The sequence below is a fragment of the Lagenorhynchus albirostris genome, chromosome 2 (genome assembly GCF_949774975.1).
Source record: "Lagenorhynchus albirostris chromosome 2, mLagAlb1.1, whole genome shotgun sequence".
Classification (NCBI taxonomy): domain Eukaryota; kingdom Metazoa; phylum Chordata; class Mammalia; order Artiodactyla; family Delphinidae; genus Lagenorhynchus; species Lagenorhynchus albirostris.
The window spans coordinates 146,596,094-146,610,346 of NC_083096.1; the positions used below are offsets into that span (position 1 = coordinate 146,596,094).

Consider the following 14,253-nt stretch of genomic DNA (forward strand, 5'->3'; position numbering starts at 1 on the left):
AGTTGCGGCGAGCGGGGGCTACTCTTCATTGTGGTGCGCGGGCTTCTCATTGCGGTGGCCTCTCTTGTTGCAGAGCACAGGCTCTAGGCGCGCGGGCTTCAGCAGTTGCAGGACGCAGGCTCAGTAGGTGTGGCTCGCAGGCTCTAGAGCGCAGGCTCAGCCGTTGTGGCCCATGGGCTTAGTTGCTCCGTGGCATGTGGGATCCTCCCGGACCAGGGCTCGAACCTGTGTCCCCTGCACTGGCAGGGAGATTCTTAACCACTGCTCCACCAGGGAAGCCCTATCATAGACTATTGAATCACTGTTGTCCTAAATTTTTCAGTTTGCAAGCATGTATGGGTATCTTTTATTTCTTTGTTCCAGGGGTGTTCTAAGAATGATGTCAGTTACATGTATAAGATAGTGATCATTGGTGACAGGAATCTTAAGAGAACATTTAACTTACTGCCAGTTTCAGGGAAGGAGAGCCCACAGCTTCTTTTAATAGTACGTCATTTTATTAATGACTTTTGCTGAAAGAAAACTGTTTCTTCATGGAAATCCTAAAAAAATTCTTCTGGGCTAAATTATTTCAGAATACCCTCATAAAAAACTAACTGAATAGATATTAGCTGAAAGAGTTTGAGCTTAATTTTCATACTGGAGAATAATCTAATGGTTTGGAATGGAGATTTTTATGTTATAGTCCAGCTTATTTGCATTTCAGGAGGGAGTATAATGTAAATAAAGTTAGATCTGGGTTTAAGTTCCAGCTCTGCCACTTAATAACTTGTATCTTTGGGCATGTTGTTAATTTTTCCAAGTTGCAGTGCCTTTTTCATAAGGTTATTAAAGGCTTACAAGATATTCATTTAAGAAGTACCTAACTCAGTCCTAGATACGTTGAAGGAACTGAACAAATATTGGTGTCATCCATCTTTTCCTGTGTTTACATGTGGACAAATGGGAATGTCGGTGAGAAATAAGAGGGGAATCACTTCCCTATGCTCCGGAAATATATTTTTCTGTCACTAATGGGAATGATATATCTCTTCTAATACTTGTTTTAGTCATAGTTAATGGCTTATGATAGGTATGATGTTTGTTGCCTCTCTGCTTTTTTATAACTTGATCTTTTTAAAAAAAGCTTACACAAGGATGCTTATAAGAGATATGTATGTGTTTGAATATATATAAATGTCACACAATGGTCTTAAAATTTGAAGAGAATAACCGTGAAGGCCATATAGTCCTTTTTGTTTCTTGGGGCAGAATTCCCCTTCCTGAACTCCTTGATTATAGATAGGAATTAGTGCTCTATGTGAATAGCTTTAGTGATTGTGCCCTTACTCCCTCTTACGACAGTCATTCTGTTTTTAGAATGCTCTATTAATTAGGCAGTTCTTCCTCATTTTGTCCTTTATTATATCCTATAATAATTCTACCTGTTGATCCATTCTACTCATAGAGATTCACAGAATAGACAAACTTTATTCCACATGTGTGCAGGAATCATGTCTTAGTCATCTTTCTATCCTCACAGAGTCTAGGATAGTAAGTACCCAGCTCAAAATAGGGGTATTATTCAATGAATAATTGAGGTTCAGATTTCTAAGGCCCTTTTGTATTTTTTTCATATATAAACTTTTAAAATTTAGTCTACATTTTTTATTACTCCTGGTCAAAAATTATTTTTTTCAACTGTATTGACAAAATTAAACCAGGAATATTGATTTATGTTTATGTCTGATATCACTTATCATATAATCTAGAAATTAATATTTCTTCCAAGGATAGAATTTTAAAATTCAACATCATTTACATCTCTTTCATTCAGTTTTTCTTGCAATATACTCTATTTCTGAAGATTGAAAACATATTAACATAGTGTCTTATTTCTTACACTTTCCTTTGCAGTGTCTTTTGTACTCATTACAGGTGATTACATTTTCTGTGATATTAATAGAGTAAATGCTCTACTTCATTGGCTTATCAGACTGGACAAAAATAAGCAACATCCATCTATATACTATTTAAGAAAAAGATGTAAACATAATAATAAGGAAAAGTTAAAAATAAAAGTACAAATATATATCATCCAAGCACTGACTAAAGGAAAGCTATTGTAGCTATATCAATGGTAAACCAAAAAAATGTTAAGGGAAAAAGCATTAATAGAAATAAATGGAGTTACTTCATAACAGTAAAAGGGCTCAATTCACCTAGAAGTTATAATTCTAAATATATATTCACATTTTCTGTGATTTTTAAACTTGCTCTATTATGTATTGCTTACATTTTTTAACTAAATGCTCTCTTTCTAATTTCATGCCATCACCAAATTTTTTAAATCATTTTTCTTGATAATCTTTTTTGGGTTTTTTTTACATCTTTATTAGAGTATAATTGCTTTACAATGGTGTGTTAGTTTCTACTTTATAACAAAGTGAATCAGTTATACATATACATATGTTCCCGTATCTCTTCCTTCTTGCGTCTCCCTCCCCCCCACCCTTCCTATCCCACCCCTCCAGGCGGTCACAAAGCACCGAGCTGATCTCCCTCTGCTATGCGGCTGCTTCCCACTAGCTATCTACCTTACATTTGGTAGTGTATATATGTCCATGCCTCTCTCTCGCTTTGTCACAGCTTACCCTTCCCCCTCCCCATATCCTCAAGTCCATTCTGTAGTAGGTCTGTGTCTTTATTCCTGTCTTACCCCTAGGTTCTTCATGACATTTTTTTTCTTAAATTCCATATATATGTGTTACCATACGGTATTTGTCTTTCTTTATCTGACTTACTTCACTCTGTATGACAGACTCTAGGTCTATCCACCTCATTACAAATAGCTCAATTTCATTTCTTTTTATGGCTGAGTTAAATTAATGCCACATCTTCTTTATCCATTCATCCGATGATGGACACTTAGGTTGTTTCTATCTCCGGGCTATTGTAAATAGAGCTGCAATGAACATTTTGGTACATGACTCTTTTTGAATTATGGTTTTCTCAGGGTATATGCCCAGTAGTGGAATTGCTGGGTCATATGGTAGTTCTATTTGTAGCTTTTTAAGGAACCTCCATACTGTTGTCCATAGTGGCTGTACCAATTCACATTCCCACCAGCAGTGCTAGAGTGTTCCCTTTTCTCCACACCCTCTCCAGCATTTATTGTTTGTAGATGTTTTGATGATGGCCATTCTGACTGGTGTGAGATGATATCTCATTGTAGTTTTGATTTGCATTTCTCTAATGATTAATGATGTTGAGCATTCTTTCATGTGTTTGTTAGCAGTCTGTATATCTTCTTTGGAGAAATGTCTATTTAGGTCTTCTGCCCATTTTTGGATTGGGTTGTTTGTTTTTTTGTTATTGAGCTGCATGAGCTGCTTATAAATTTTGGAGATTAATCCTCTGTCAGTTGCTTCATTTGCAAATATTTTCTCCCATTCTGAGGGTTGTCTTTTGGTCTTGTTTATGGTTTCCTTTGCTGTGCAAAAGCTTTTAAGTTTTCATTAGGTCCCATTTGTTTATTTTTGTTTTTATTTCCATTTCTCTAGGAGGTGGGTCAAAAATGATCTTGCTGTGATTTATGTCATAGAGTGTTCTGCCTATGTTTTCCTCTAAGAGTTTGATAGTGTCTGGCCTTACATTTAGGTCTTTAATCCATTTTGAGCTTATTTTTGTGTATGGTGTTAGGGAGTGATCTAATCTTTGATAATCTGTGTTCAGCTGATTTCTTACATAAAGTGAATGACCACCTTATTAATACTAATCCCTACAGCAATCTGTGCTTACTGGTTCCTTTTACCATCAGTTCTCTTTATTTCTGTTCCTGTTTGACCACAGAACAAGGGTGTTAGCTAGTAGTTGAGAAAGATATTTGATACTAAATTATATAAAATTGCCATATGTAAGAACATCCTTACTGTGAATGACATAGTTTACAAAGCTATCTCTTTAGAATTCTATTTCTTATGCCCTTGAGTTGATCTCTCAGAAGTAAAGAACAGCCTGCCCATAGAAGGAGGAGGAGCCATGTGTTTTGATTCCAACTACCCTGCCTTTCATTTTTACTTCTTGTGGCTTGTTACTGCATTTTGGTATACACGTAATAATTCTAAATCACTTCCTTCGTAAGTAATAGGTATGTGTTAAAATGCTTAGATTTACATAGTTTTCCCAAATACTTATTTTTCAGAGTGCAGGTATAATCTTTTAGGAGTCCACATAACAATGTGTAGGCTATTACCTACTACACATCTTATTACATATCTTGACACAGTATCCATTTCTATTTATTCATTGATTCAAGAAACATCTATTGTGTTTCTAGTCTTTGATAAGCAGTATTAGTAATACTATAATAAAACTGTATTAGTTTCATTGAACAGAATAGTAAATTCTCACTAACCCTTTTGTTCCTTTCCTAAGAAATCCAGGATTTAATTCAATTCCTTTTATTGGGGGAGGGGGAGAACAATTACCACAGAAACATGGGTGTCATTTTAATTATAAAATAAATTAATGGAAATCTTTAAATTTTTCAGGATGAGAGAGACCCAGAGAAAGAAGATGAACTGGAATTGAAAAGAGGTCTTTTATATAGAGACTCTGCCTATGACAGTGACCCAGAGTATAGGTATGAGCTTGATTAATACAGTGTATAGAGATCTTCTCATAGTTAGTATAAAAATAACCTGGTTTTTAATCTGCAGGATTTGTGGCAAATTTAGACTCAATATTTATTTATTTATATTTTATTTTAACTATGTAAAATCCTATTATAGTATTTTAATGTTTGCCTTACTGGAAATTTTCAGTGAAATCAAATATAGTCAATTAATGGTGGTGCCTTTCATCCTACTTAAGATTTCTAGTGTATTTGGCTGCCTTGCAAATCCACATATTCAGGACTTACTTCAGGATGTATTTATTCTCATCCTGAATAAATGAGGAAACAACAGGTTTCAAAATTTAGATCATGAGGGCTTCCCTGGTGGCACAGTGGTTGAGAGTCCGCCTGCCGATGCAGGGGACACGGGTTCGTGCCCCGGTCCGGGAAGATCCCACATGCCTCGGAGTGGCTGGGCCCGGGAGCCATGGCCACCGAGCCTGCGCATCCGGACCCTGTGCTCCGCAACGGGAGAGGCCACAACAGTGAGAGGCCCACGTACCGCAAAAAAAAAAAAAATTAGATCATGAGTAAGCCTTTTTTATTTTTCTCTTATGTTAATAAGAGAAATTCAGTTCTTCTAGCCTAAAATTTCAGAAATGTTAGTAATAATACAGTTTTTGCAAAATTATACTAGCAAATCTCATGAAGACTTTTGAAAACTTTGTTAATTGCCATTAAGTGTGGTATTAAAAACTGAATGTAAATTGTGAGTTTATATAACTAAAGTTTCTCTGAGGCCTTTGATGCTATGCCACTGATTACTATATGGCTTCCACCTTCCTGAGTTTCCTGAAAAACAAGTGTAAGAAAAAAGCTCCAGATAATGGAATATGTTTTATTGCTATAACTGGTGTTTTGGACTGAAATCTCTGATATTTGCCCTGGGAAGCTAGGCTAGGCATTCCATAAACATGTGAGGACTTTTCCTATTGTCCCTTACACAGAGTATAAGTCTGAACTCCTGTCCAAAGTTACTGCTTCCCATCCTTGAGGAAACCTAGGTCTCTCATGAAGGAAAGTAGTGTATTTTAAATGAGTTTGAAGAAAAAGCAATCCAAATGGGAAAAGGAAGGGCCAAGAAAGTGCATACCTTGATAAAGAATTTGTACCCTTTATTGTTGTTGCTTAAACTTCTAATTCTTAGATTTCCGGTATATGCATTAGCATCCCAATTTTGCGTTCTGTATCCACGTAATTAATTCTCATTGGGGTAAGGAGTGAGTAGGGTTGATAAAGCAAAGGGTCTGATTTTCAAACTCTTGTATGTATAACATGCTTCTTAAAACTATAGAGTTCTACTTTCTACCTCCATAGATTCTGGTTCCTAACACACAGAGGTGTGACCTAGAAATCTGCATTTTAAAAAGTATCATGAATGATTCTAGTGAGGTAATATAAGGACCATATTTTGAAAAACATTGGTTTCTATTTAAAGTTTGCCATAAACCTTAGTATTGGTTCTTTTTCCCGTTCACCAAGCAATGTTAATGGCTAAGCCTTTGGTCACCTGAGACTGTTTCAGTACCTCTCAAGTGAGAGAGTTAGCAGAGCATCAGGAAGTTCTGAGATTACTTTATATTCCTGGCTGCTTCTCTTGGACCAGTAGGACATACTTGGACCAATAGGACACAGTGGTCAGTGCCTCAAGACATTGTATAAGAGTATCTTTGATATTAGCTCCAGAAGCTACAGAACTGATCAGGGTATTATTTTAGTTTTATCCCCAAGTCATATTATATAGTAGGCCAAGAAGTCACCCCATTCTATTTTCCATCTCAAAGATGAGAGAACCCGCACTCACAGTAGTCACCCACTTGCTTGCCTTAAGGCTTCTATCAGCAGAAATCAAGAGGGAGCTTGAGATCTTGGCTAAAAATTACCCCTCTGCAGACATCCATTGACACAGGGGTCAAGAGGAAGTCTGCATGGACCTCTGGAATGGCTGAGTGAGGAGCTCAGCAAATCCTCTCCGAAAGCAACAAAATTGAACTGTCAAAATTCAATTGAATTGAATTGAATTGTCAAAACCAACAATTTAAGGACTCTGGAAATTGACCAAAGGAATATAACAAATTGAGGAGCTTTTATCAAGAAAATCTACTGAAGCTCCATGAGAGCAGTAGGAGTCTGTGGCATTTTGCCTGGAGCTCCAGTCCCTACCCCCCACCCCCCAGCTCCTCAGCACAAAAGTTCTACTGGGGCAGTCACGCCAAAAGACAGGCAGCTCTGCTGCCAGAGGGGACTGACTTTATATGGCGCATAGCATAGGAAATTTCATGTGTGGGGGGATTAATGGAAACAATAATGATCCCACTGGCAAACAATAAGGGAGGGCTTGAGGTCTTACTGCTTACTGGGGCAGCCAACAAAATTCCAAGGACAAGATAGCCACAGTTGTCCTTGATAAAGTTCTACGTATCCCTGGTAGTCTAGAACATTATGTGTATGTATAAGGCTGTAAACATGTTCAGGAGAGACCAGAGAGCGTGTTAGGGAGCCACTACTCCATGGCTGAGTGTGAGGCCTTATGAAGGCAGAAAGCAAGTTCCAGGGCAGATTTATCAACCAGATAAACTTTGAATGTATTCCCTAAGCCACACATAGGTCCACTGGCAAAAGATGGAAGCGTTATAGGATTATTGACTCAGACCAATCATTTGTTGGTCATCAAGCTATGTTGACGCAGGGGCAACCCCTAGGAGGCCAGGCTTAAAAATAGAAACAATAATTGAAAAAATAAAAATGAAGAGACACCAGCAGCTACACAGTGCAAGGGAAACAGACTTTACAGCATAGGTCCAGGCAAGTCACTAAACAAAGAATCCAAAACAACTTGGTAATGAGTGAGAACCCAGAGTTGCTACAATTTTTATCTAAATTGTTGTATTCAACAAAAAATTATGAGACATGCAAAGAAACAGTAAAGTGTGATCCATACACATGAAAAATGAGTTACTAGAAACCTCCTGAGGCAGCCCTGGGGATGTAGCAGCTATGCTTGAAGAACTAAAGAGACGTATAATGACAGTCAAATAGAGAATATTCATGAAGAGATAGAAATTATTTTCTTTCATATTTTTCCCGGGAAAAACTATGCCCAGGACTCAATCCTTTATCTTATGATCTAGATATACATTGTGACTATCAGCCATGGAGTACAGCAGATGTTCCATGTTTTCTGCAGGAAGAGCAGAATGGCAAATTAGAGTGCTTGTTATTTCATCTTCCGGGCATCAGCCTATCCGTGCTAGCTGTCCTGTGTTTTCCAAGCTGTCCTGTGTTTTCCATCACCTTTGAGAATGAAATTCACTTGAAAGAAATCTCTTATCAAGGAGTTATTAAGTGACCTTTTACGTCCAATAATTTAAGATTTGAGAGCTGGATTGGGGAAATAATTTACTACCCATGAAGACGTCCTTTTCAACTTTCATATTGCCTATGTTTCAGAAAATTTTAGGCATTTGCTATGGTAGCCTTGCCAATTTCCAGGGCCCTGGGATGCTCTTTCTCCTTTTAGTACCTTCTATATATTTTTCAAATTTCTTCAGTTTTCAGGATGTTGAAATTTCTCTATACTGTAGTACACTTCTGGCATCATTATTCAGTTTGATCATTAGTCCTAACTAAAGACCAGGCATGAGGTGATGCTTCCTGTAGATGGGAGTTGGCCACAAAAAGAGAGGGGAAGATAAAAATAATTTTAATTTCATGTTTAGAACATGACTTGGCCTTTCATGACTATTACCCCAGATTTTTAGCCGTGTTGTTCTTTTATGGAACTAGCTATTGATATAAACTGTTTTCTATTGTGCATGTTTTTCAGGTTATTAACAGTAAGAATATGCTCAATATAAATGCTTTAATTATGAAATTGTTTATAACAGAATCTCAAACTGAGTAATTTAAACTTTGACTATAGTTTTCATTTCCTGCCCATTGCTCACTATCTGATTAACTTGGTGAATTTACCAAGATGTCTTTAGTACTAATAAATGAAAGAAAAAAAGTCTAAATAATATATAGACTTAAAGTCTCTTGAATAACTAAGAATAAGCGTTCAGTTTTAAGTGAGAAAATGTTGCTCAAATCTAATTTGAATTCTTTGGATTTTGTGTTATCTGGTATTTTTATTGATATTTCAGACTAATTTGTGCCTTGGTTCTGTTACACTATGATGTCTGGAATAACCAATGTCTTCTTGTTTATCTAGTGAATGCTTACTCATTCTTCAGGACTAAATTCAAGTTACTCCCTCTTCTGAGATACCTTTTATGACCTCAGCAAACTGTTAGTCATTTTCTCCTTTATCCTGCCACTTCCTCTCACATATATAATTTCAATTAGCAATATTTATCTCACAGTGATCATTTCATTATATGTCTGTTTTGCCCCCTTCTGTTAAGTGTGAGGCACAGATGTTTTGCTTATCTTTGTTTTTTGACTGCCCATCAAGGTCTCTGACATGTACTAGGAGCTCAATTTAAAAAAAAAAACAGTTCAGATATTAAAATTGGGTCTTTTATTAATAATGATCAGTTGAATTTGCTGAAACTCTTTATTATTAAATATCACACATTATGGTTGTGATATTTAGTAACATCTCTAGATAAGGAATCAACAGTGGAATTAATCATGATGAAAGCTCTTAGAACTTATTTGTTGTCAGTGGCTCATTTCTGCACATCCTTACTCAGAGAAGGGAAGTAAATCACGTATAAGTAACCCGTCTTCGGTATGTTCATTTGAATAGACTTCTATTAATGTTTACTGTATAGTTTCTGTGAATAATAAAAGAAGATAAATGGCAACATGCAATTTTTTTCCCGAAGCTTTTAAAATTTTATAGAAAAGCCACTAATTTAGTGCTTTCTAAAGTGTAGTTCCTAGACCAGCAGCATCAGCATGACCCTGGTACTTGTTAGAAATCCAAATTCTTGGACCCCATCTCAGACATCCTCAATTAGTGACTCTGGGGGTGAGGCTCAGTAATGTGAGTTGTAATAAACCCTCCAGATGACTCTGATGTGTGTTAAAGTTTGAGAATTACTGCTATAATTTATCAGTAAATTTTGATGTCTTTAATGACATTTTATCTTTGTGTGGTATATTTAAAGATACAAAATGCTTTACAGATTTTATTAGACCATAGTTTAGTCTCCCTATCATCTATTCTGAACTCCAAGATTTTGAGTATTTTCCTTCCTACATTCCATCCATCCATCCATCCGTCAGTCTATCCATCATCCATCCATTCAATGTCTATAGAGCATACATCACATCCTCAGTACTATTCCACATGTTTTGTCAAAGTTGTGCTTGATAGGAACCTTTATAGAGTATTATGGGAAGAAATTCATCTCTTATATTATGTCTTTATATTGAATCTTAGATCACAAGTTTAAAGTATAGAATATGCATCATCTTTTTTTTTTTAACATCTTTATTGGGGTATAATTGCTTTACAATGGTGTGTTAGTTTCTGCTCTATAACAAAGTGAATCAGTCATACATAAACATATGTTCCCATATGTCTTCCCTCTTGCGTCTCCCTCCCTGCATCATCTTTTAATGTCATTTTCAACTCTGGTTATATGAGTACAAATGGCAAATGGCCAATTTTTTTATTCTCATGACCTTCCAGTTATTTATTAGAATTAATATTTGCATGGCATGTCCATCTTACCCTCTGACCTTCGTTTTCATGTATATAACCTTATAGATATTTTATCTGAAAACTATGTGTAAAGTAGTATGTACTTGGTCTTCATTTCGTACTGATATAGAAAACACTGTCAGGGTTTCAAGTGAGTTTAACCTTCTGTAAGCAAAATATTAGTTATCCTAGTCCATGTTAAGCTGCCTGAGACCTTTCTCTTCTCTGTATATATGCTAGGCCTTAAAAAATAAATTTATAATTTATACCTTAGCAACATTTAAGATTTGAAAGTGCTTGGTTCTCAGGTATTATCCTGGTCTCTGTTTTTTTTTTGTCTTTTTTTTTCTTAATAGTTTTGTCATTATTAAATAGAGGGCCCCCTATTCAAGTAGCAAGAGTAAATTGCCAAAAAATGTACTGCATTTAATAAAATAGCAATTTTATCCCTGCTTTAAAGATAACCATTTTACGTTATATAGCACTAATTCAGTGTTTTGTAGAGGAGGAACTTTGAATGCTTTGAATGAATGAATGCTGGAGATACTCATGGTAAAATACAGAAGTGTAGTCTTTAAAAGCCTATTACTATAATAAGACTTTTTAAGTGTCACTTACACATTGTAAACTTATTAATATTCCCAATAATGGAAAATCAGAACTGACTCAGTATGTTCACAGTTTATTAGTTAGATAGCCAAATACTTCCATGTCTAGAAGTAAATGTTGCTTTTAAGATTCTGCTACTCTTTGTTTGCACCTGTCCATGCGTATTAGAACCTGTTCTGCAAACACCTCTGTTTTGCAAACACCTCTGTTTCGCAGTTCAGACTTCTAGGATGAGCCAATTCCCAAATTCTCTCCGGAGAACTACAGTACTGTTTACTAAATTGAAAATTTTGCAATTTTAAATAGAAATAAACTTCCTGTCAAAATCTGCAAGATTTTAAAAGCATCAGGATGTCTGTTTTGGCCACTTTCGCTCTTTTTTACAGACCCTTATCAGGTTCACAGTTGCTCCTAAAATTATTTCTGAATTTTATTTATTCACTTATTCATTCATATGATAATTTATGATAGCGATTAGGAATTTGATTTACAATCCCAGAAAAACCTACACAATGATTTTTAAAGTTAGCAGCCCTACTATTACTTACCTTTCTGAGATTTGGGTAGTAGCTTAATAAAAATTCAAATTTCTGTTGACTAGGTTTATTGTGGTAGAACTAGCCCGGCAAAATATAGAGTTCAGAAAAGAACATTATCATCTGACCATCAGTATGCAGTAAAGTTGATGACTGTGGACAACAGGGAGATTAAGGACAGATCTGTGTTTTGTGAAATATTAATTAGTGCATGACTTGACATAAAACAAAAAAAGCAACAAATAAACCAAATACAGCTAAACAAACAAAACACAACATGTGGCACTCCTGAAGTAGTTTGAGGGAACAGAGGCAAATGTGGGGACTTAGGCTGGTAGATATACTTGCAGAGGTACAAAGTACATGCAGAAGAAGTTCTATTAATGTATTTGTGTGTGTGATTTCTCTATCACTTGACTCAAATTGTCCAAAAAACTGTTTTGAGTGACTGTTTCAGCAGGAGTTAGGCTTGGTGAGAAATTGTATGAAAGACATTGTATTCAGTTGGTTAGACTATTTCTTAAGCAAAGCTAATGAAAGGTGGAAACTATGGCAAGCTCTAAGAATAACACAGCCACTTTGTGCCTTTTTTTGTGACCACTTTTACTGAGTTCAGGTGGTAGATTGACTTCAGGTGAAACAGCAAATTCTTTTTACAGATATCCAGCTCCCAGAGTTGCTATTTCACAATTCACAAGTAACATCATGGGACTGATAAGTCAGGGAGAAAATTGTTTGTTTTGTGTGGAGTGAGATTCCAAATATATGAAGTCAATATTTGTAATTTACTAGCAAGGACATACAGTTTTATATGGCATAATCTCTAACATGCCTGAGAGGTCTTATCTATAACAAGTACTTAATTTATTAAAGTGAGTTCATTATTTGTTTAAAAAATAAAATAAACTCAGTCTTTTTAAAAGTCAATGTTTTATTTCTAGCAAATTAAAGAAAAGCACTATCAAGCCTTCAGAAAGAGTTGCCTTTTCTTCTCTATTCCCATTACAATGAGCCTAGTCCTGGTCTATTTTATAGCTTCCATCTGTTCTCTCTCTTTTTTCTTCAACACCCTCAAAATAACAGTATTTCTCTATTGCTTCAAATACAGACTCTTCCACCTTGTTTTCCGTTTTCTAAAAGTGATTCATATTCTGTCGAATTTTCTACTCCTCCTTGAGGACAATAGCATGCCACAGTGGAAAGGACATTAGAGCCACAGAAATGGTATCCTTTTCCATTCTGCCGCTTACTACCTAAAGAGGCTTAGGCAAGTCACTTGACTTCACTGAGTCTCAGTTTCCACAGTTACCAACTTCAGAGGGTTGTAAGATTTTTTATAAATATGTATAAATATATATAAAGTACCTAGTAGTTCAATGCCTTATATTTAATAACTTTTGTGTGCCAGGTAAGCACTGTACTATGCACTTTACATATATTCTCTTTGATTTTTACAACAATACTGCAAAAATACAGTAAAGGAAGCTGAGACCCTGGACAATTGAATAAATCGCCCAGGTTCCCACAGCTTACAAAGACGGAGCTGGAATTCAGTTCCAGGTCTGCCTGACTTTAGAGGCCAAGCACTCTCACACCTGGCCATACCATACCATCTGTGCCCTGCTTTTACCTTGCCGCACCTCCCTCTCTTCTCAGAATTTCTTTTTAACTCTCACATACCATTTTCATTTTATTGTTTTGTAATTGTTGCATGCAAATAGTGTCACTCTTTGAAGGCATAAGCCTTGTCACATTTTATACCTCAAAGCCCAAACAGAGTACCACACACCTATAAAGTACTTAGTAAATATTTGATTTATATAGTACTACCTCTCATTTTGTTGCCTCATTGTTTTAATCTTTTATGTCCTTTTTTATAGTTCATTTCAGCAGCCACGTGGCACTCTCCATTTGGATGATGGCGAATACTGGTCCAACAGGGCAGCCTCTTATAAAGGAAAATCCTACAGACCCATCTTTGAGAACAGCATGGACAAGATGTACAGGAGCTTATACAAAAAGGCCTGTAGTTCTGTTTCTCATACACAGGAAGGCTGCTGAGACCAGTGGTGATAAACTGTATGAGTGTCCTTGTCAACTTCTCAATGAAAACGTTTGATGTGATCAGTATCTGTATTCCTTTTCTTTTAAACAGGTGGTTCTAATTGAGTACAGTATTTAGACCTGAATAAGTTTATTACTTCAAATGATAAATTATCATGGGCAAACCTTTTTCCAATCACAGTAAAGAATGCTATATTCTAAAAGTCAAAGCTGTGCAACACAATTACAACCTCCATTCTGATTCTGAGAAGGCTGTTCTGTCACATCTCTCTCATATTACCAGCTACAAATCCAAAAACAGATTCTCTCTGGAAATGTTCTTCTGCCTTAATCACCTTGTAATTTTCTTTTCACCTACTTGACTGGTTATCTTGTCTAAGATTTAATTATTATTATTAACTCCCTTTTCTTGGTCATGAGCAAAAAGATATACTGTACGAAGATGAATTTCCCAGGAGTTTAAACCCTGTTTTAACTAGTATTTTCTACCGTTTGCTCCCTCAGAAAAGGCTATTGATATGTCTTAGCTCCTAAGATACAGCTTTCTTTTTAAAGTTTCTATAATCATTCACTCCCTCTTCTCTAAAAGAACTACCTAAGTTACTTAAAATGCTTAACAGTTAGCTAGAAATAGGAATGGCCATGGGTGATCCACAATGTGCATAACTGATTTTTAAAGACAGAATTTTGTGCATGATTTTCTTCTAGAGCCATATCTTTGGTGCATCCAG

At 36.0% G+C, this 14,253-nt stretch overlaps 1 protein-coding gene across 6 annotated transcripts in view; it reads left to right on the forward strand.

Annotated features, from left to right (window-relative positions):
* SPATA6 (spermatogenesis associated 6) overlaps window positions 1-13,582 on the forward strand; it is a 151,274-nt gene extending 137,692 nt beyond the window's left edge. For 4 of the 6 annotated variants that reach the window (XM_060140114.1, XM_060140115.1, XM_060140119.1 and 1 more), the window contains 2 exons: window positions 4,533-4,624; window positions 13,339-13,582. In XM_060140114.1, coding sequence (XP_059996097.1) covers window positions 4,533-4,624; window positions 13,339-13,519 — 273 coding nt within the window. In that variant the 3' untranslated portion in view covers window positions 13,520-13,582. The remainder of the gene's footprint in view (window positions 1-4,532; window positions 4,625-13,338) is intronic. The other 2 variants (XM_060140116.1, XM_060140117.1) reach the window with 1 other exon arrangement.
* The last annotated feature ends 671 nt before the right edge of the window (window positions 13,583-14,253 follow it).